Source organism: Chenopodium album, chromosome 7 (assembly GCF_948465745.1).
Source record: "Chenopodium album chromosome 7, dcCheAlbu1.1, whole genome shotgun sequence".
NCBI classification, from domain to species: Eukaryota; Viridiplantae; Streptophyta; class Magnoliopsida; order Caryophyllales; family Amaranthaceae; genus Chenopodium; species Chenopodium album.
Window position 1 is genome coordinate 11899738 of NC_137840.1, and position 24371 is coordinate 11924108.

Here is a 24371-nt window from a genome sequence, read left to right on the forward strand (position 1 = left end):
CAGAGAAACAGGCAAGATTGGTTGCAACATGGAGATAAAAATACTACCTTTTTTCATACGAAGACCAAGCAGCGTGCAGAACGAAATAATATTAAAACAAATAAAAGATGCAGCAGGGAATGAATTCGTGGATGAGGAGAAAATAACAGAATTTTTTGTGAACTATTTTGAAGACCTTTTTGCTGAAAACAGTCACATTGATCCGGAACCTGTCATAGAGAAAGTGGAAAAAATTGTCTCTGATCGATAACATAGCAGCCTGGCAGCCCCTTTTACTGCCGAGGAAGCGCGTTTAGCGCTTTTTCAGATGCACCCGACGAAGGCCCCCGGGCCCGATGGTACGTCTACAATTTTTTTTCAAAAATTTTGGGATATTGTGGGTGTTGAGGTAATTAAGAAAGTGTTGAATATCTTGAATAATGATGGTGATATAGGTTCTATTAATCAGACTCATATTGTGTTAATCTCGAAAAAAAATTATGTGAGTTTCCTGTTGATTATAGACCTATTAGTTTATGTAATGTTATATACAAAATTGTCACTAAAGTACTAGCTAATCGCCTCAAGCTAGTACTTCCTTTCATTATTCATGAATCGTAGAGTGGCTTTGTTCCTGGGAGACTGATCACTGATAATATTTTGGTTGCGTATGAGTGTTTTCACTATCTCAGGAAGAAGCAGAAAGGGGAGAAGGGTTATCTGGGGATCAACCTTGATATGAGTAAGGCTTATGATAGAGTTGAATGGGTCTTCTTGGAGAAAATGATGCTAAAATTGGGTTTGCCGGAAATTTTTGTGTCTTTGATCATGAAATGTGTGAGTACTGTTGCTTTTGATGTCTTGGTAAATGGGCAACCATCGAGGAACTTTAAGCCGAGCAGGGGTCTAAGGCAAGGTGATCCACTTTCACCTTTCCTTTTTATCATGTGTGCGTAGGGACTCTCGACCCTCCTAAGAGATGCGGAAAAAAAGAAGGAGATTCATGGGGTTAAAATTAGTAGGCATGTCACACCGATATCTCACCTTTTTTTCGCAAATGGTAGCCTCCTTTTTGTTCGTGTGACGGATGAAGAGGTGGATAGTGTGTTGGGAATTCTCTCCACTTATGAGGTGGCTTCGGGTCAAAAACTGAATATGGAAAAATCAGAGGTGTCTTTTAGCCGAAACATTGAGCAAGAACGGAAGAATATGCTTCAGATGAAGTTATCTTTTAAGGTTGTCGAAGGACATGACAAATACCTTGGTCTCCCGACTTACATTGGTAGTTCCAAGAAACAAGTGTTCCATAATATTCAGGATCGTATCTGGAAGAAACTGAAAGGGTGGAAGGGCAACTTCCTATCACAAGCGGGTCGGTAAATGTTGTTAAAGTCAATCACTCAGGCAATCCCAACGTATGCAATGCAATAATTCTCAATCCCGACTAGCATTCTTGATGGGATTGAAAAATTATGTCGTCAGTTTTTTTGGGGACAAAAGGGGGAAGAAAAGAAGTTGTGTTGGATTGCATGGAACAAGTTGTATGTGCCGAAAAAGGAGGGAGGTCTTGGTTTTCGTAAGATGAGGAATTTCAACAAAGCTCTCTTTGGTAAGCAAGCTTGGCGAATTTTGACAAATGAAGGTTCCTTAGTGGCTAGAGTTCTTAAAGGAAAATATTTTCCTCACTCTTCCCTAATGGAGGCAAAAGTGTACTCAAATTCAAGTTATACTTGGAGGTCGATCATGGGTGCTAGAGATGTTCTTTGGAGAGGTGCTAGAAAGGCTGTGGGAAATGGATCTTCTGTCCATATTTGGAATGATCCATGGGTTCCCACATTGCCAAATTTCAAAGTCTTATCTACCCCGAGGGATGGTGATGATGTGCCTTTACTTGTTCGAGATCTGTGGGTTAACAACTCTTAGGATGTTGCTGCTCTGAATGAAATTTTTTCCCCTGGGGAGGTGACTGAAATATGCAATATTCCTGTTCCTTTCCATGCTAGGAGTGATTCTTGGGTTTGGCATTTCACAAAGGATGGTTGTTATTCGGTGAAGAGTGCTGATAACACGATATTATACACGATTTATATGTGATATTTGGTCATGTTTTATTGTGTTTTCTTCATTCTCCTAATCTTTTTGAGCTATTATTCTTCCTATTTCGATACTACTCTTCTCGGTTTGTTTGTTTTTGTTTTTATAGGAATATGACTCTATTTGCATGGAATTTATTTTGATCGCGAGATATTTCTTTATATGGAGCGTTTCTAGCATCAATGGAGCATTTTGGCAGCCTACTCCACAGCTTGGTTGTGGCGTGAAACCTTATGGCCACAACCTGGTTGTGGGCGTCCATTATTGGAGCAAAGGAGAGGCGAAGACAGCCCGCTCCACAGCCTGGTTGTGGCGGTTTTCTTCATGCCACAACCCACCTGTGGCAGCTCGTTTTGGGCAGCGTTTAGGAGTCCTATTAAGATAGAAATACCTAGTTTTATGAGAGGATATAAATAGGTTTTAGATAATCTTTTATTTATTACTTTTATCACTTTTTCATATATTATTTTTAAGACTTCTTTTTGGGTATTACGTTCTTCCATATTATTTTCTAGGGTTTTGCTTTCAAGATTCAAGATTTCATAATTAATTCCAAGTATTGATTTATTCTCTCAATTCTTTTATTTTATTATTGTTAATTATGTTTTCTTTATTGATTATAGTTCTTGATTTCATTAATATGTGTGAGTAGTTTCCCTATTCCAAGATCTAGCGAAACCCGAATATGATTAATGCTTGATTTAATTCTTTAAATTCTCTAATGATAATTGCAATTGATATGCTTAATTGATTGTGCTCATGCCAATACTAGATTAGGGATAATTGGTATTGTTATTAATCCATTGTTTTAATTGCAACGGGAGTTGGGTTTTAACGGATTTGAATAAATCAATTAAGGGTTTGAAGTTCATCACGGGAGTAGTTGAATGGATGATTAGGAAGTTAGGGTAATGTGCTCAAGGTCTTTAATTTACATGATTCCACGGAAGTAGGCTTGATTGTGATTAGAGAAGCCATTGATAACTCGGGAGAGACCATTGGTACTATTTAGGGATTACTTTTCCTCTTTAATCAGTTGAATTATATGTTAGGGGTAGAACTACTATTGCATTAATTGTATTCGTGGTAATGCTTGATCTTGGATGTCTTTAGTATTTGATTATCGTATTATTTAGTTTAATTATCGTTCTTGATATTTAGTTATTAATTCTCAATTATTTGATTTGGTTACTTGCTTAGTATTTACTTGAGTCTATTTAATTAGTTGAACCATAGTCTCTTGAGATCCGACCCTTGCTTGCCCGTCTACATATTAGTGGTCTAGTTAGGTTTATTTTTGTTAGGTACGCGACACGCCTATCAAATTTTGGCGCCGTTGCCGGGGACTAACGGTTTTACACTAGTTATTTGTGATTCGTTTTTACTAAGCTTTATTTGTTGCTTCGGCTATTGTCTCTTGTGTTTTTGATTTCTTTACTTGTAGTTCTTTGTTGCATGCAAACTCGACGTTCAGAGTCAGACGATTTAATTCCATTTGATTCTGAAATTGAAGCAACTACAAGGAGACGAGGAGGTAGAAGAAGAAGGAGAAATCAAAACCATAGAAACATGGTCGATCCAGGCACAAAGTCTCTTTTGGAATATGGCATTCCCGATACCACAACGGGACTCCTCTCTAGCATTGTCAGACCACCCGTTACTGCTCAGAACTTTGAATTGAAGCCACAGTTCATTCAATTCATCTCTAATGATTCATTTGCAGGCACACCTCACGAATGCCCTGTCAGTCATATTGATAGTTTCTTGGAAAAGTGTGATACCATGAAACTAAATGGTGTTACAGATGATGCTATTAGACTTCGCCTATTCCCTTTCTCATTACGGGATAGAGCGAAGGAATGGTTGAGAGATGAAGGTACTGGCTCTTTTGACACATGGGACAAACTAGTGAAAGCTTTTCTAGTCAAGTTCTTGGGACAGGAAAAAACTGCGAGGTTGAGAAATGAGCTATCTACTTTCGGGCAATCAGATGATGAGTCCTTATATGAAGCATGGAGGAGGTTCAAGCGATTGCAGAGACAATGCCCTCATCATGGTATTCCTGAATGGATGTTGATCCAAACCTTTTACAATGGCTTGACTAATGAGTTCCGAATCTATATTGATGCTGCATCTGGGGGTTCTCTCTTGACTAAGAACCCAACTGAGGCAAAGGAGCTAATTGAGAAGATGGCGGCAAATGATAATTACCATCCAGGAGGACGATGCAATGTTAAAAAGGGAGGTATGCATGATGTTGATGCTCTAACCCTTTTAACTAGTTCTATGCAGGCATTGACAAGCAAGTTTGACAAGTTCCAAGCGGCATCTTCTGGCTCATCTGCTGAAACTTGTCAAATGTGTAATGTACAAGGTCACATTGCCCCTGATTGCCCACAAAATTCACATGAGATGTCAATTGAGGAAGCCAATGCATTCTACACTTCAAATCCCAAAAGGCCATATGATCCTCACTCAAACACATACAATGAAGGTTGGAAACATCATCCAAATTTCTCTTACAAGAATACCCAAGCTCAACAAAATCCACCTCCACCACCACCTCGAAACAACAATTATAATGGGCCACCCGGTTTCCAAGCAAGACCACCTTTAGTCCAACAACCTATGAAACCACCTCCACAAAAGTCCAACCTTGAGCTAATGCTTGAGAACTTCGTTACCACAACGAACAACAACATCCAACAACTACAAGCTCAGAACAAGCTCATGGAAAATCAAATAAGTCAGCTTGCTCATCAAGTTGGCCAATCTTTGAAGACTCCGGGCGCTTTTCCGGGTCAAACAGAGCAACCATCGAAAGGACAGATGAATGCTGTGACTTTGAGGAGTGGAAAGCAGTTGGAAGATCCTCCCACGAGGGAGCCATCTAAGGAGGTTGTTGATGAGGTAGTCCCAAAAGAGAAGGTGGTCGATGGTACTGCGATTGAGGAAGAGAAAAAGGCATCAACTCCACCACCACTTATTCCATATGTACCGCAAGTTCCTTTCCCGCAAAGGTTGGCTCAAGCTAAGTTAGAGAAGAAGTATGGAAAATTTCTTGATATTTTGAAGAAGCTTCACATCAACATTCCGTTCTTAGATGCAATATCCGAGATGCCATCCTATGCAAAATTTTTAAAGGATATGCTCTCTAACAAGAAGAAGCTAGAGGAGAATGCTACTGTTGCATTGAATGCAGAGTGTAGTGCTATTTTGCAAAATACACTTCCTAAGAAATTAGGTGATCCGGGTAGCTACTCAATTCCAGTGAAGCTTGGGGATATAGAGATCAACAAGGCATTATGTGATCTTGGTGCAAGTGTGAGTCTCATGCCGCTCTCTATCTGCAAGAAACTTCAAATGGGTGAATTAAAGCCTACACGCATGTCTCTACAACTTGCAGATAGGTCGGTTAAATTCCCCTTGGGTATACTTGAAGATGTTTCTCTTCGTGTGGGAAAATTCTTTATCCCATGTGACTTTGTTGTGATGGAGATGGAAGAGGATGCACATGTCCCTATTATACTTGGTAGACCATTCTTAGCCACTGCAGGTGCAATCATTGATATGAAGAATGGAAAAATCACTTTTGAGGTGGGAGACGAGAAAATGGAGTATTCACTCTTGAACGCTATGGGAACTCCTTCCATGGGAGAGACTATTTGCCAAGTGGATGTCCTTGATGACTTAGAACGTGAACAACTTCCCTTAATCAAGACGGATGATGCACTTGAAACGGTGTTGGTGGGAGGTGCCAATGAGGAAGATTGGGAAACAAGGGAGTACACGCGGTTACTTGAGGAAGGAAAAGCAAATCCAACCACCGCTCTAGTGAAGGAAGTCCTTAGTGTATCAAGTGTTGGGGAGAGTACTACGCCTCCCGAGGTAGAGTTGAAACCACTTCCCTCTACTCTTAAATATGCATACCTTGGTCCTAATAATACATATCCTGTTATCGTTAATGCTGAGCTTAATGACACAAAATTAGAGCAACTGCTCACTGTTTTGAGAAAATATAAAAGTGTTATTGGGTACACCATTGATGATATTAAGGGTATTAATCCCTCATTCTGTATGCATAAGATAATTCTTGAGGACGATCACACCTCCTCCATAGAACCTCAAAGACGACTTAATCCAAACATGATGGAGGTAGTTAAAAAAGAGGTTCTTAAACTGCTTGCTGCAGGAATAATCTACCCTATCTCAGATAGTAAGTGGGTTAGCCCTGTACAAGTAGTTCCAAAAAAAGGGGGTATGACCGTTGTCAAGAATGACAAGGGTGAGCCAATCGCTACCAGAACTGTTACAGGTTGGCGAATGTGTATTGATTATAGGAGGTTGAACAAGGCCACCCGGAAGGATCATTTTCCCCTCCCCTTTATTGATCAGATGCTTGAACGTTTAGCTAAGCATTCCTTTTTCTGCTACTTGGACCGATATTCTGGTTTCTTTCAAATTCCCATTCGTCCATGTGATCAGGAAAAGACCACCTTCACATGTCCATATGGCACCTTCGCCTATCGAAGAATGGCATTTGGATTATGTAATGCTCCAGCCACGTTCCAACGTTGTATGATGGCAATTTTCTCAGGTCTTATTGAACATTCAATGGAAGTTTTTATGGATGACTTCTCTGTCTATGGAACATCTTTTGATGTATGTCTTGAAAAATTGGAAAAGGTGCTCCATAGATGTAAAGAAGTCAATTTAATTTTGAACTGGGAAAAATGTCATTTCATGGTACAACAAGGAGTTGTTCTAGGCCATGTGGTGTCAAATAAAGGTATTGAGGTTGAATTAGAAAAGATAGAGGTCATTGAGCGACTACCCCCTCCTAATTCTGTAAAAGGAATTCGGAGTTTTCTTAGTCATGCAGGATTTTATAGGCGATTTATTAAAGATTTTTCGAAAATCGTTAGACCTCTAACTGAGCTTTTGGCCAAAGATGCCCCATTTGTATTTACTGATGCTTGTCTTGAGGCTTTTAACAGGTTGAAGGCAGCTTTGATCTCCGCCCCCGTTATGCAACCCCCGGATTGGACCCTACCATTTGAAATTATGTGTGATGCTAGTGATTATGCGATAGGGGCCGTCTTGGGGCAACGGAAGGATAGAAAACTTCACGCTATTTATTACTCTAGTAAAACTCTTGATTCTGCTCAAATGAATTATGCCACGACTGAAAAAGAGATGCTAGCAGTAATTTATGCAATAGAGAAGTTTCACTCATACCTTGTTGGTTCAAAGGTGATAATTCACACAGATCACGCTGCATTGAAATATTTGATGACTAAGAGTCACGCCAAGCCGCGGTTGATTCGTTGGGTCCTTCTATTGCAAGATTATGACATCGAGATACGGGACACAAAAGGGACTGAGAATGTCGTTGCGGACCATCTTTCTCGCCTCCTCCTCGATAAGGGGGATGGAGATGACCTCCCCATTGATGACTCTTTCCCTGATGAACATTTATTAGCACTCTCTCAAATTGAATCACCATGGTATGCTGATTTAGCTAATTTCTTGTCCACAGGTACATTACCTCATGGTTACTCATCTCAACAAAAGAAGAAGTTCTTTTACGAGGCAAGGAGACATTTTTGGGAGGATCCATTCTTATACAAACTATGTGCAGATGCAATGATTAGACGATGTGTCCCGGAAAGGGAGGTAAGCAATATTATTTCACATTGCCATGACTTACCGTGTGGTGGACATGCAGGTCCTACAAAGACGGCCGCGAAAATATTGCAATGCGGTTTCTATTGGCCAACCTTATTCAAGGACGTGTATTCATATGTCAAGGCCTGTAATCGTTGTCAACGGACCGGTAATATTTCAAGGAAGCACGAGATGCCACTCAATAACATACTCGAGGTCGAGTTGTTTGACGTGTGGGGGATAGATTTCATGGGACCATTCCCTTCTTCCTATGGAAATCGATATATTTTAGTAGTTGTTGACTATGTCTCAAAGTGGGTTGAAGCAATTGCTACTCCAACCAATGAAGCTCGTGTGGCAAGTAAGTTCTTCAAGAAAGTTAATTTCCCTCGTTTTGGTTTACCACGTGTGTTAATTAGTGACAGGGGAACACATTTATTGGAGCATCGATTTGAAGCAATGTTGAAGAAGTATGGAGTGCAACATAGGATTGGTATTAGTTACCACCCACAGACTAGCGGTCAAGTCGAGGTATCGAACCGAGAAATTAAATCTATCTTAGAGAAAACTGTTGCAAGGACAAGAAAAGATTGGTCGATGAAAATTGATGATGCATTATGGGCGTACCGAACGGCATTCAAAACGCCAATCGGTACAACCCCATATCGATTAGTGTATGGAAAGGCGTGCCACTTACCGGTTGAGCTAGAACACCGGGCTTTTTGGGCTATTAAGAATTTAAAATTCGATGCTCAAGCAGCGGGTAAAAAGAGATTGTTACAATTGAATGAGCTAGATGAGCTCCGTCTGGAAGCCTATGAAAGTTCGAAATTGTACAAAGAGAAGACCAAAAGGTGGCATGATAAGGGTCTTGTGAGAAGAGAATTTAAGGAAGGAGATCAAGTCCTTTTATTCAACTCTAGATTGAAACTATTTTCCGGTAAGCTTCGCTCTAGGTGGTCGGGTCCATTCAAGGTTTGTAAAGTCTACCCCTATGGTACTATTGAACTATGGAATAAAAATGGGGGTACTTTTAAGGTGAATGGCCAAAGAGTGAAGCACTATCGAGTAGGTGATCCAATTGATGAAAGAGTGGACATTACACTCTCGACACCATCACAAGACAAATGAGCAAAAAGGAGGTCGAGCTTAAGACCTTATAAACAAGCGCTTTTGGGAGGCAACCCAATATTTTTTTTTATTTTTTTTTTCTTTCCTACTCTTACTTAATTTTTTTTTTCCTTTGGACCTTTTTATATTTATATTTACATATATAACATATATATTTATTAAAAAAAAAAAAAAAAAAAAAAAGGGAAAAGATATGCGCTTGTTTTTCAAATCATATTGGGGCAGTTTATTTTAGTACTTATTCTCATTTTTATTATTTTTTTTTTCTATTTATTTCTTTAGTGCGTTAGATATTAGGTAGTATTAGTCTAGTTAGTGTTTTTCTACTTTGGAGTATTGTTTTAGTTTTTTGCTTTTACCTTATTTTGTTTTAAGTAGTTTAGGTAGTTTTATAATGTAGCTCTTTTAATTCACTCAGATTTAATAACCTCTTTTTCTTGTCTTCTTATGCAATTGAGTGGAATGCAGGTGGACCAATTTACACAAAGCAAATATTCACAGGAAGCTTCACAACCATCACGCGATCTGCAGTAGCCTACCACAGGTAACTTGCGGCCTTGCATACATCAAGGGAAATAACCACAGTTCACTCCACAGCCGGCCCGCGGTGAGTAGCGTCCATCCACAGGTAGCCTGTGGCGAGTTTCTGATAAAATAATAATAAAAAAAAAAATAAAAAAAATAAAAAAAAAAAGAGGAGAGGCAGATTACCTAGGCAGAGCAGTCCGCAACATTACCGCGGCACACAAGCAGCCACCACAGTCATCCTACGAGATTTCAAGCAAGCTTCTTCGTACCTCTCCACCTTTGTAATCTTCATTGTTGTTGCATTAATTCCCAATTACACAACAGAAATTTCAAGAGTAATACTATTTTTCGATCGAAGGGTATTTCGAATGCAATCTTGAACCCCCTGTTTCATTGGCAAGGTATTTTATCGAACCCTAACCTCTGAATCAATTGTTTGCCGGTGAAAACTATTGAGTTTCGATAAATTATTGCCCGTTCTCCCCTAAAAAGCTTGATTTCTTGGTTGTGTCCCTGTTCTATTGGAATTAGATGATCTGGTTATTGCTCTTGATTTCACCGTATCATTGATTTGTTCAATCGAAATTGCTTCAATCTCGAATGGCTCGTTCCACCACAACTAGGAATAAGAAAACTTCTGGAGTATCGCGACCCGTACCCGTCTCTAAGACCTCTACATCCAAGAAGAAACCCTCCACTACTAAGGGAAAGGTGTCATCGACCTAGACTAAGGAGAAAGTGGTGGTTGACTACTATGACATTAAATTTCGTGATGAAGAGCATAAAGCAAAATATGAGAGATTGTTTGAGAGAGGAGTAACTGCAACTCGTTTCTGTGATGTTGATGCCCTAAAAACTCTAAATATTGAAGATGACGTTCAGTGGCTATTCTCTAATGTTGGGTGGGGTAATTTTCTCATGCATAAATATCCAACATATAAAAGAGTCACCTTAGAGTTTTTAAGCTCCTTGAAGGCGGTTACTTACTCAGAACCAGGTTGCGGTGAAGGGTCTATTAGTTTTCAATTGTACAATGAAGAGCATACTTGGACTTTGGCAAGGTTTAATGAGGTGCTTGGGTTACCCCCTGGTGGCCTGAGACTAACTCCCCTGCGTTGGTCTGCAGATCCTGTTTGGAAGCTATTAACCGGTGAAAGTACATACGATTCAAAGATGAGCCCAGCAAATCATATTCGCCATCCAGCGCTTAGATATGTCCAAAGGATATTAGCTAACACTGTATTTGGTCGTCAAGAGGGGAGCAAGGCTCGAAAGGATGAATTATATATGATATATCAAATGCTTCATGCCCAACCCATTGACACAGGTGCATTCCTCATCAAGCAGATGAAAGAGTTGGCAAACACCACTACCAAAAAGGGAGAAATCGTTCTTGGCGGTCTCATAACTCCTATTGCTCTTCATTTGGGACACAAGGAGCGTCTTATGAAGGAAGAATCCATTGAGGGAACCGATTGCATAGACATTCCTGCATGTTCATTAATGGGTTGGATTCGCAAGAAAGATGGCACCACTCTTTGGTGTATTCGAAATGATGAAGACGAATTACCCTCTAGAGAGGCATTATCTCTACGTGATAAGGCTAACTGGCCATTTGTTGGTGTTCATCCTCAAACTCGGACTCAAATTCTTTCTGAGCCAGTGCCTGCACCATATGTCTCCAATGGCGCTAGTTCATCCTCTACATTGACAGAGAAGGTTCTCACAGATCTCCTTACTTTAATTGATAAGATAAATAATGAGCAAAGAGAGATTAAAGAGCAATTGGTGTCGATATCCACTTTTCTTGGTACCTTGAGTAGATGGATTCAATCCGGAGGATCTCAAAATCTTCCTCATTTCCCTCCTCAATGAAGCTTTTTGAGTGCATTTTCCCCCCTATTTTATTCATGTCATATTATTGCATTGTGGACATTGCAATATTCAAGTGCGGGGGAGGTTCTTGTACGCATGGTACATCTTTGTTTAGTATAGATTTGTTGCTTTTTAGTATAGTTTTACCGCTTTGAAAAAAATGAAAAAAAAAATAGAAAAATTCAAAAATTACAAAAATACATTCCAATGAATGATAAATCATGCTTCCCTGTGCCCCATACTTGAAATTTGTTTTGATTCTTGGTATATGATGATGAGTATTGTGGATAGTTTAGCCATGATTTGAAATTTGATTGCTTGGATGCCTTAACATGCGTCAATTTTGTCCAACTACTTGTGAATATAGTGCTTGACTAGTTGATTTGGTGAGGAATGTGTGTTAGTTCCTGGTATGTCAATGAATTTGAGTATTGGTTTGTGACTATAAGTAGTGTTTCACGACTCATTATTATGCACATTGAGGAGGACGAAGGCGTTGTTCTCTTAGGTGGCCTTCAGATGATATTAGATACATTTGTTCCCTTCTTGCTACCCATGTTGTTACCATGACCTTTTTGTTGTTTATTAGCCACATTACAAGCCGATTTTGCCCCATTGGTTACTAGTCCCAAGCTTAGCTTGGGGGAGCTATTAGTGAGTGAGGTGAGAGAGTTTGTAGTGTGCTTATTATTTGCACAATTGGGTGGTGTTAAGAAGTTGTAATTGTTTTTCATGGTGGTTTATTTTTGATAATTTGAGAGTTGAATTTATTGTGAAAAAAAATAAAGCATGAAAAAAAAAAGAGAATTAAAGTTCAAGAAAAAAATGAAAAGAAAAAAATAAGTGAACTTCAAAAGGAAAAAATTGTTTAATGATTCAATTGTTCTAAGTGAAGGTTCATCAGAAGAAAAAATGAGCTTCAATAAGAAAAATCAAGTTGAAGAGTTTAAAGTTTGTTTATTCACTCAAGTTCTACATTGTTATATTTTTTATGAGTGTAATTGTAAGTGTTGGAAATTTTTGATATGATTGGATTTATGTTTGGTGAATTTTTGGTGGAGTTGAGTTATGTTGGAGATGATTGGTCATTATCTATTTTTGGTCTTGGTTTTGTTAGGATTTTAGCTCCCTTAAGCATTGCTTTTCTCTCACATTTTCCCAAATTTATCCTACCTCTTACCCTGACCTTACATTACAAGCTTTAAAGACCTTCCGACCTTTGTGCATAGAGTTGTGCGAATGTGAAAGTAGCTACTTATCAATGCAAGGAATGACTTGACATATTCCGAGTCGACTATTAGGTTGAGTGTATGTTTTTTTTTTAAACACACGTGTGCGTGAGTTGGGAGGGCATTGTTCACATGATGGGGTTGGGATGGAGAGCGATCGAGTACATATTTTACTCGCCACATAAATGAGAGTCGAGTGTGTGAGCACTAGTCTTGAATTCTATATGCTCTCGTGGTTTGCTATATTTGACAATTGTTAGGGAGGATGAGTGATTAAATGGATGAGATTGGTTGATTTTGAAGCATATTTGTTAGATTTACCTTGAATTGGTTGTTCTTGATTTTGATTATTTTTGGGGTGAAGTATTGATTTATTTATTTGTTGCTTTGCTCGAGGACGAGCAAAGGTTTAGCTTGGGGGAATTTGATAACACAATATTATACACGATTTATATGTGATATTTGGTCATGTTTTATTGTGTTTTCTTCATTCTCCTAATCTTTTTGAGCTATTATTCTTCCTATTTCGATACTACTCTTCTCGGTTTGTTTGTTTTTGTTTGTATAGGAATAGGACTCTATTTGCATGGAATTTATTTTGATCGCGAGATATTTCTTTATGTGGAGCGTTTCTAGCATCAATGGAGCATTTTGGCAGCCTACTCCACAGCTTGGTTGTGGCGTGCAACCTTATGGCCATAACCTGGTTGTGGGCGTCCATTATTGGAGCAAAGGAGAGGCGAAGACAGCCCGCTCCACAGCCTGGTTGTGGCGGTTTTCTTCATGCCACAACCCACCTGTGGCAGCTCGTTTTGGGCAGCGTTTAGGAGTCCTATTAAGATAGAAATACCTAGTTTTATGAGAGGATATAAATAGGTTTTAGATAATCTTTTATTTATTACTTTTATCACTTTTTCATATATTATTTTTAAGACTTCTTTTTGGGTATTACGTTCTTCCATATTATTTTCTAGGGTTTTGCTTTCAAGATTCAAGATTTCATAATTAATTCCAAGTATTGATTTATTCTCTCAATTCTTTTATTTTATTATTGTTAATTATGTTTTCTTTATTGATTATAGTTCTTGATTTCATTAATATGTGTGAGTAGTTTCCCTATTCCAAGATCTAGCGGAACCCGAATATGATTAATGCTTGATTTAATTCTTTAAATTCTCTAATGATAATTGCAATTGATATGCTTAATTGATTGTGCTCATGCCAATACTAGATTAGGGATAATTGGTATTGTTATTAATCCATTGTTTTAATTGCAACGGGAGTTGGGTTTTAACGGATTTGAATAAATCAATTAAGGGTTTGAAGTTCATCACGGGAGTAGTTGAATGGATGATTAGGAAGTTAGGGTAATGTGCTCAAGGTCTTTAATTTACATGATTCCACGGAAGTAGGCTTGATTGTGATTAGAGAAGCCATTGATAACTCGGGAGAGACCATTGGTACTATTTAGGGATTACTTTTCCTCTTTAATCAGTTGAATTATATGTTAGGGGTAGAACTACTATTGCATTAATTGTATTCGTGGTAATGCTTGATCTTGGATGTCTTTAGTATTTGATTATCGTATTATTTAGTTTAATTATCGTTCTTGATATTTAGTTATTAATTCTCAATTATTTGATTTGGTTACTTGCTTAGTATTTACTTGAGTCTATTTAATTAGTTGAACCATAGTCTCTTGAGATCCGACCCTTGCTTGCCCGTCTACATAGTAGTGGTCTAGTTAGGTTTATTTTTGTTAGGTACGCGACACGCCTATCAAGTGCTTACAACCTGCTCGCGTTGGATGATAAAAATAGTACAGCAACTACCTTAAGACCTGATTGTAATTTCGAATGGGCTGTGGTTTGGAATGCTGACATTCCACCTAAGGTTAAAATTTTTGCTTGGAGAGCCATCAAGGGTGTTGTAGCTGCTAGACAAAGTCTGTTACAAAGAGGTATGAACATCGACCCTATGTGTCCGATGTGTGGTGTTGAAACTGAAAACATACATCACATGTTGGTGACTTGTGCTGATGCCAAACGTATATGGTATTTATCCCCTTTACGTTTGGAGGTGGAGAAGTTTGATGGGCTGTCTTTTGGTGAATGGTGTAGCTCCATCAGAAGGACACTCTCTGGTGGAATATTTTTTTTTTGCTATCTTGTGGGGAATTTGGCTTCGAAGGAATGCATGGTGTTTTGCGGGTAGAAAGAAAGAGGTGACTGAGCTTATTCACAAGGCTTTGGGTATGGTGGGGGATTATGAGCAGGCTCAGAGCTCCTTGGTCAAGTCTGCTGCAAACTCCCAGCAGTTGGCCACGACTAGGAAACCACCTGACCATGGTGTGATTAAGATCAACTCTGATGCTGCAATTTTTGTGAACAATAGCGTGGGTTTGGGTGGTGTTATGAGAGACGAAGTGGGAGATGTGGTTGCCTCTACTTGTCTGTGTATGAAGGGGAGGTTTGATGTGGATGTGGAAGAGGCTTTAGCGTTGAGACATGCCTTGCAAATCACGATGGAGTCGGGCTTTAGAAGAGTTTGTCTGAAAACTGACTGTCTCAAGCTTTACTCTCATTTATCAAAGGGTAATGCTCCTTCAACAGTCTTTGGTATGGTCGTATATGATATATTGCAACTTGCCAAGGGTTGTCTCTCGTACTCTTTCTCCTTTGTGAACCGTAGTGGAAATGGTGTAGCCCATGAATTAGCAAAGTTAAGCTCTACTTTTGATGAATTGAGAGTCTGGTTGGAGGATATTCCTAATGGAATTTCTAGTTTTGTAATGGATGATTTAGCCTCCTCTGTTTGAGTAATAAAATTTGTGTACTCGGTTTTCGTAAAAAAAAAGAATTAAATATTTTGAAATTGGTGGAAGAATGGGGCGAATCCAAGAGATAAAATTAATCTGAAATAAAATTTTTAAGCCAATTTACGAATTTTATGCAAAAACATGTATTGTTGATTGCAACCTATTCAACTTGAACTGAATTTTTGCACAATCCTTAATTAGTATAATAGGAGTACATAATACGAGTAATGAAATATTATCTTTCAAAAAACAAGCTAATTGCTTGTGTCGTGACTTATAACACTTGCAATGTATTGAGCCAAACTTTTTGTAATCATTACAATATTCTTCACTTACAAAAATATCTGAGGAAATTTCACTACTTTGACTTTGTATGTTGGATTAAGTATGAATAGCAAGAAGTTGTTGGCTTGTTGCCTGGGGGTGTTAAATATCGCACTCGATTATCTAACTAACGCCCGCAAAATATAATAAAATTATATATTTATCCTTATAATAACGATTATAAAAATAATTAATTTTACCTCAATTTCTCAATTTTACTGTACACAAATATTTTACCGTTCTCTCTAGTGGTCAGCGACCAGCAACGCTCATCGGTCAACCACCCCAACTGCCGTGAGTTTCAAAATCAAACAAAATTTTTTAAATTTTGCAAAATCAAATTCGTTAGATCTTATGGAAAACGACGAAATACCAGAAACACAACCTTTGACGGTCACCGAAGGCTTGTCAAACCTACGGAATCAGTACGTCGCGATATTTTTTTAAAAAAAAAATTCAAAACCCAGGAAACGCCTAGGATTTTCGAAACATCCTAGGATATTTGAAAAACTAGGCGTCTCAGGCTAGGGTATTCGAAAATCATAGGCGTTTTCTGAGTTTCAATTTTTTTTCTTTTTTGTTTGTTTTTTTATTTCACGTATAGGTTGATTGTTATTGGATTTTACATGGTCGAAATTATTATTGTTATTAAAATTATATTATAATATTGTTATTAGAATGATTATTGGGTTTAAATCATTATTTATATCATTGAATATATTAAGTTTTTTATAATCAGTGTGTTGTTAGAATTGTTATTATTATTAGTCGTGTTTGTTGGTTCTTAACTTTTATTAATATTTATATAGGATTCTGAGTCCGAGGATGGTGACGGTATGGACTATAGCGGACATTTTTTTGACAGACAAAGTGTTTTCGAGTTTTGAGGATGCTGTTCTATGGGCACAAAATGTTTGTCGGCCGCTCGGATTTATGTTAGTGAAGGCTTCTTACAAGACCAATCAAAGTGGTCGACCGTATCGATATGTGAGTTTTGATCGTGGAAAAAAGGGCATGATAAGAGACATGATGAATGCGATACGCAAAGACACCAAAAGCAAGGCAAACAATTGTCCTTTCAAACTCAAGGTTGAGTATGTCAGAGTAGTAAATGGTTGGAAGCTTAGTTGCTTGAACGACACTCACAATCATTCTTTGGTTGTTTATCCTGAGGGACATCGACAAATTAGCGCTCTTAGCATTGCTGCTAAGCAGGTAGTGCGTGACATGACTCAAGCACAGGTGCCGCCTCGACATATCATGAGAACTCTTGTAGAAAACTTTCCCGGAGACCATCCAAACATCAGGCATATCTACAACTACAGAAGTAAAATAAGAATGGAGCAATTTGCGGGAAGAGAAGTAGTTCACCAAGTGCTTCATTTTGCCAGACAGAGCAAATACCTTACTTGGGTTTTTATTGATTCCAATAATGTGTTGCAACATGCTTTCATGGAACATCCGGTCATGACAAATTTGCTATGCATATACCCGTACGTGATAGGTATGGATTCCACTTACAAGACAAACCGATACGGCATGCCATTATTTGAGATTGTTGGGGTTACACCGACTAATCATAATTTTCTTGTTGCATACGCATTCATGAGGTCAGAGTCCCAAGAAAGTTATCGGTGGGTGCTTCAGTGCTTGAGGTTGTTGATTGGTCATCATAGAGAGTCGTCGGTACTACTGATAGATAGGGAGCTTGGCCTTTGTGTAGTGTTAAAGAGCATGTTTCCAAATACAAGACACATGTTGTGTTTGTGGCATATTAACAAAGATGTTGAGGCGAAGGTTACTTTCATGTTAGAAAAAAAAGGAGATTGGTGCCAAGTTCAAAAATGGGAAGTGGAGGCTTGTGATTAATGCTACATCTGAAGAGGCATATAATATAGAACTTGCAGTGTTGAAAACTAAGTGGAGTCGATGGCCGAAAGTGATTGAATATGTTGTGGACACTTGGCTCATACACATAGAGAAGTTTGTATTATTTTGGAAAAACCATGTACTACACTTCGGCAATGTTAACAAATGCAGGGTTGAGAGCCATCATTCAGCATTGAAGTGTTGGATTGACAGTTCAACAGGTTCTTCAGACACGGTTTGGGCTCAGGTGCACTACTCGATTGAGAACAGAATCATAGCTATTTGTAATGAATTGGAGGCATGTAGAACAAGTCATGGTCAGAAGTACAAGCATAAGCCTTTGCATCAGCTAGACGGAAAGGTATCCCACTATTGTCTGTCTATTCTTCTCGGTGAGACGAATAGGATGCGAGGGTTGAGTACGAATATCCATTGACGTTGTGGGTGTGCTCTACCTACTACCCACGGCTTACCTTGTGCGTGCCAAATATACGACTCGATTGCTGCAGGGAAGGGGTTGTGACCGGAACACGTGCTCCTCACGTGCAGGTCAACACCTGAAAACCAAGTCAAAGGTCGAAAACCGGGCTAAGGTGTGACCTTGCAAAAAAAATTAAAAAAAAAATTATAAGGTGTTTTTTTACAAAAAAATAGTAATAAAAGGTGGTTTTTTTGCAATTTTTCCTAATATCAATTATAAGTATCATCATTAATAATTTGGTCAAGATCATGTGGTGTTGTTGTTAATTAGTGTTAAATGATATCATAATAATTACATTATTAAGTTTAATTATCATTATTGAATATCTTATTGGGTACCCAATAACTGATCCAAAAATCTAAGTACACGAAGCCCGGGTACCCGAACTTATCGGTTCAGTTTATGGATATCACTTTTATTGATATTGGTTATCGGTTACCCGAACTGTTAGAACTAACGAAACGGGTACTTTCCCATGCTACCCCTAGTAATCTCATCCAATCTTCTATTTTTTTCACTTCTTTGATTCTCTATCACTTTACTTTTTAATTTAATCCAAGGAAACTTGGTTAGGTTGCCCTCTTCCAAGCTAGGATGTGGTTTTTAGGGCAACCTTTAAGGATCAGTCACTCTTAAAAAAATATCCTTGAAGTTGATTTCAAGATATTTTTTTCATTGTTTAAATATTATCCAAGGATGTTCAAGTGAGGAATGCAAATCCTCCATGAACTAGGAAAATTTACCACTTGAGGAGTCGTCTTTTATTTATTTCAACGTCACTAGATCTTTAGTATTTTAACCAAGTGAAAATTTATACAACCTTTATTTTTTTACTCTTCCGTAGTGTTTAGGGTAAAAATACCCCTCCACATGGTCCAATAATATAGTGACACGTGGCCAAATAAAAGACGACACTTGTACCAATAGAAATATGATACGTGACAAACAAAAGAGCACCTGAAAGAGAGAAGGTCTTCTTAAATCAAGAGACTCAAATCCCAAAAAAAGCTCCCCCAAAGAACACACGTTCTTACTAGATTGCGCTGCCAATCATGTCACTTCTTTTTAGGGCACCAACCCTAAAGGGGCACAGATTCCCCCCCCCCCCCCATAAATACCCCAATCATTTATGATGGGGGGGGGGAGTGAGACATCTCATTTATAACATAAACAATTTTCTAACTTCTTTCTACTTTCTCTCTCTAAATACTTTTGTTTTCTGATCACTAACTTGATCGCCAGAGGCGAATATTCCGTTTAACGTCCGCAACTGCCCGACTATATTCAAGACTTGTATCCCGAGGAATTCTTAAAAACCCTAAAACATTTGACGCTGCTTGTGGGGATACACGTCTAAAATGGCTGAAGATGGTCCTTGTCAGGACGGACATGTAAAGAATACTATCGTGACAATCAACAATAGCAATCCTCTGACCGCCTTATTCCATGAGGCCAAGGATCCTCCTGTAACGGTCGGCTCCTTGCAGGCTGCCTTGAACAAGCTCCAAAAGGAACTTAAGGGTAAGATACCGTCTTCTTCAATACAACCGTCTAGAAGAGAAGGAGATGGCATCAGGAAAAAAAACCCCACGACAAGATGACCAACACTGAAGACGCAGGAGTAACTCACTTTAGATTTTAGAAGGCAGCCGAGGTCCCCTAGGGTGCCTTGGACAAACTAGTCAAGACTTCTTGAGATATCTAAGTCGGCTAGGTGCAGACCAAGCAGCCTCTGAGGCAGCCCAATGGGCCGTACCGGCGCTGGAAGGATGCTAGAGACTATCTTCGGCACAAGTAGCAGGAGAGAGCACAGTCTTACTACTCGGACACTTCTTCATTAACTCCCACCATTTTGGATAAAATGTCAAACCATACTCTCTCCAAGCATACCAACTCGACCAGAACCAATATGAGTTAATCTCATCGTACTCCTACTCCAGTTTCTATCCTAACTAGCTCAATTTTAAATGCCCCACAATTATGGTGCAATTTAGCCACCTACCCCTGCATACGGATAGTATGGGCAATACGGTCAGCTGTATGATTAGGTAGCATACTTAGTCGGATCGGCGCATAACCTCAGCCTATTGATTGGAAAATGTGCTTGATGAATCTTGATGACAAGCCGCCTCCATTTTCTAAAAAATTCTCAACTCTCCCCATCCAGCTAAATTGAAAGGTTAAATTGTGGGTGCCTATGACGGTACGGTCAACCCAGAAGAACATATTTCCTCGTACAAAAATTTGATGTACTTGCAAAGTGTGGATGATGCCACTTGGTGTAAATGCTTTTCGACCATCCTCAAGTGTGTGGCTCAAGACTGTTCAACAATCTTCCAGCCGGATGCATCAATTGCTTTACAACTCCCAGCTTGTTGTTCGTTGGAAACTTCTCCTATAATATACCACCCCAGAAGACTAGTCTTAACTTGGCGACTATCGTCCACGGGAAGAAAGAGGGCTTGCATTCATTCGTACAATCAAAGGCTTAACATGGAGAAAGCACAAATTCAGAATTTGCCGGGTGAAATGGCCTACTCCGAGTTTCTTTGAGGTTTAAGGCACAATGGTTTCAAGTTTGAATTGATCAGGAAAAAGATTCAAACATACGCAGGTGTTCAGTGGGAGGCTGAATCATATATAGAGGCAGCTGATTTATGTTCGCTTACAAAAGCGGAAGAGCCAGCAAAGGGTGCCAAGTTAGCCATCTTCTCAGCAAGACTCGGCCGAAAAAAAGAAGGAAGGAGGTGACAAAAGAAAAGAAGTCTGGGTGATTGATTGCCAACAGACCAAGTCTAAGAAAGCCAAGACGTACGAACCACCATACGAATATAACAAAGATTGTTACCTCTGTACGAGTAGGAAACTTGAGGAATTTTGAAGATCTTGATGAACTGACCGCCAAATTCAAGTAACTCGAACGGAAAACTCAAGGTCACGGTGGAGCTCTTGAAGATTGGAAAGGAAATCACTTTTTCTCTCTAGAAACTCTAATATCTCTCTAAAATACGCAAAGTTCTAAAGTAATTTTATGAAGTCAAACAAGTCATATGTATACATGCGCAAAATGTAGGGACAAAATGGTAAAATCACTTTTGCCGCCTAGAAGCTCCAACGACTCTTTTTGAAAAATCTAACCTAGAAGCTCAAACGGTTAATCAAACCATTCCATCAATATAAACGAGGAAGACGTATGGTTACCCAAACGGCGCGTAAAAATAGACGGCCAAGTCAGTAAATTCAAACCATTGATCTAGAAAATACAGAGGACAGGTGTCTCACCTGATACCAAGTTGCACCATTCCACTAGTAGAAAATAGTAAATGGTTAGCGGTTCAAAACCCTAATGGGAAGCGGTTTTTGAACGGATTGCGCTTGGGGGCTTCCCATTGTCCATTTAAAAGGCAAGCGGTTCAAAACCGCTTCCCATTTGAACCGCTTGCCATTTAAAGGTAATGGCAAGCAGTCTTGCTCCGAACCGCTTCCCATTACGCCTACAAATATTTTTTTGTCACTCAAATTGAAATACAAATACTAAACATACATAATAACATAAATGTTTCCATTAATCAATTGTTATAATATTACATTTTCATAAAACAAAAATTAATAATAGTTAAAAATAAAAATATGTAACTGCATCAAAAGCTCAAAAATCTAATAGCAAAAATTATACACTCAATATAATTAAAAATTACAATTATATAAAAAAAATACAAAAGATTAAACTATGAATTTTGATTAAAACAAAAGAAAGAAAGAAACTACATCTAAATACTTGGAGAGAGGAAGTGTTGTTGTTGTCGGTGTTAGTGGTGCTCGTTGGTGTTGGTGGTGCTTACCACTACAATCTGACAACCACCGTAATTCAAACCAAAACCTCATGAAATCTGAACCTAAACCCACGAAATTGAACTCCAAAAATCTGCTTCAAAATTAAACCCCAAAATCCGAATCCACAAAAACTACATCAAAACCCCAAAAATCTGAACCCAAGAATCGAAATCAAAATTAAAAATAAAGAAAGAAAAGAATTAAAATTACCCGCAACACTAGACTTTTCACACTTTCACCTCATTCGATCATGATTCGATGTGAAAGGTACTCATCACTGGGTTTGTATTTGGGGAGACACATTTGGGTGTTTACAGCAACACCCACAGCTACACCGAGAGCGGAAACACCCACAGCTACACCGAGAGATTGGATTTGGATTTTTGGGTTTCAGTTTTCTGTTTTTGAAAACCTATTTTAATCAAACAACCAATCCATTTTGGTTTGGTCCATGGCAAGGGTCCAATAATAGTGTAGTTGGATAGGGCTTGAAAAGAGTTTTCCAACGATATATTATAAGCCCAATTCCGATGAATAATGAGGAAGTTATGGCCAAAATACCAAATTGGGCCCGGTTTGATCTTTATATGCGGCCCAATGATCTAGAGGAGGGCCTAATATTGATTTATCATTCCTAATGCAATTAGAATTGATTTTAGTCTTCTAGATTCTTCTAGAAGGTTCTTTTCATTCCTAATTTAATTAGCATTGATAAATTGACTTTGGTTGACTTTTTAGAGTTTTAATCAGAATAAAAGAAGTGTTTTTAAGGAAAATATGATTTTGCCCACGCGTGAAACTGATTATTAGCGCCTAACGACAAGCATTGGCGCTAAGGCTTGGCGCCTGGCGCTAACCTTCTGGCGCTAATGCTGTTTTATTCTCGTCGAAACTCTGATTTGTTTTTCTATCCGTCCGGCTGATTTTCTCTATAAATAGCCTCCTAAAACCTCCATTTTCCATCATCAATTATCATCGATTATCAACTCTCTAGTTTTCTAATTCTCTTCTCTCCTAGCTTATTCTCTCTCTCTCTTAGTTTTTCTCTACAAAATTCCGCATTCACAAGATCTAGAAACACCTAGCCAAGTTCGAAGTTGCCTTCGCCCTAGACGTGAAAGGTTATATTTCTGAGGGTTTGGTCCCAAATCTCTCTTTCAATTATTTAATCTAATTGTTTTATATTTTCCTTGAAGTTACTAACGCGTGTATTTTGTTATTAGAAAGAGTACTTCAATTGATTTTTATTGATATTATGACATAAAAATCATGTCTAGATTGTTATTATGATTCCTAGTATCATGTTAGGATGCTTGATGTTTTGAATGACAACAATGATTCCGGTATCATGTTTAGGGAAAAGGTTATAATATCAAATATGACAATTGTGATTCCTGTGATGCTTCCTATTTTCTTTCCTAATATTCATGTTAGTATCATGTTACGGCTATATATTTGATATTTATTGTTTAGTGACATGCTAGGGTTTATTATTAATCTTGTTAGTATCATGCCTAGGATCTTGGTATTAATATTATACTTTAACATGATTATGATTATTATTATGATTGTTATGATTATTTTTTATGATTATTATTATGTTGCTTGATGATAATTATTGTTATTGCTTGATCACACCTTTTATGTATGTTTAAAGGGAATTTGTACTTGTAATCACGCTTAATAAGATAATTAATAATCTTGTATAGGGTTAATTTGATTATAATTCAAGTGATCGACAATAATAGTTTTGTTTGTGCATTAATATTCAACCAACATAGATAAACAGGTTTAGGGCTAAACCTATTGATTGCATGTTAGTCAAAAAGCGCACATGAATACGATCAGAATAAAGTAGAGGCCTATTATTAGGGCAGGTTCAATCTCTTTTAGGTTGGATTTTTACCTTCATCCCCGAACTACCAGTCATGGTTCCAGACCTATTGGAGTTAACGATCTCCTGGATCGTTAAGGGGTGTAACCTTCACCTCGTGAACGGTTTACAAGTTCCTAAAACTTGTTGGCGACTCTTTTGCTCTATCTTCTTTCCCTTTGGACGCCACCGTACTTTAGTGTATGATCACAGTGGGGTTCAAGCTAGGGATAATGCTTGAAATATTCCCTATAGTTACCGATAAGGATATCAGATGGAGAGGAGAGGAGAGAAGAGGAGAGAAGGAAGGAGATCAGATGGAAAGAGAAGGAGGGTGTGAGAATGGAGAGAGGAGAGAGAAAAAGGGCGTGAGAAATGAGGGAAGGTGAGGAGAGAGAAGGAGGACGTGAGAAATGAGGTGAGGGATGAGAGAGAAGGATATGGAGGGGCGAAGGATAAGGAGGCATGACAAACAAGGACGTGTGAGAATTCCTAGGGCTTTTTTAGCAAATGGTAAGCGATTTATTGTTTGAACCGCTTCCAATTACATTTTGAGAGCGGTTCAAGCCCAAACCGCTTTTCATTTGATGTCTGATTTTTTTTTTGGTGGGTTTTTATACGGATTTCGAAGCGGATTTTATTAACCGCTTCCCATTTAGTTTTTTCTAC

The 24371-nt window shown here is 38.5% G+C and overlaps 2 protein-coding genes and 1 non-coding gene across 3 annotated transcripts; 2 read left to right on the forward strand and 1 right to left on the reverse strand.

Moving 5' to 3' along the window:
* Window positions 1-4026: 4026 nt before the first annotated feature.
* LOC145641198 (small nucleolar RNA R71) lies at window positions 4027-4133 on the reverse strand. Its single transcript, XR_014115260.1, has one exon. It is a non-coding gene; the product is annotated as a small nucleolar RNA R71 (small nucleolar RNA).
* A 10462-nt stretch (window positions 4134-14595) lies between these two features.
* On the forward strand, window positions 14596-15321 carry LOC145640003 (uncharacterized). The gene has a single exon (XM_081691310.1). The coding sequence runs from the start codon at window positions 14596-14598 to the stop codon at window positions 15319-15321; it is 726 nt and encodes a 241-aa protein (XP_081547436.1).
* A 1149-nt stretch (window positions 15322-16470) lies between these two features.
* On the forward strand, window positions 16471-17514 carry LOC145640004 (protein FAR1-RELATED SEQUENCE 5-like). The gene has a single exon (XM_081691311.1). The coding sequence runs from the start codon at window positions 16471-16473 to the stop codon at window positions 17512-17514; it is 1044 nt and encodes a 347-aa protein (XP_081547437.1).
* The last annotated feature ends 6857 nt before the right edge of the window (window positions 17515-24371 follow it).

Bases quoted from the DNA above. Each gene is read 5' to 3' on its own strand.
- LOC145640003 (XM_081691310.1), top strand. From the start codon at position 14,596: ATGGGCTGTCTTTTGGTGAATGGTGTAGCTCCATCAGAAGGACACTCT.
- LOC145640004 (XM_081691311.1), top strand. From the start codon at position 16,471: ATGGTGACGGTATGGACTATAGCGGACATTTTTTTGACAGACAAAGTG.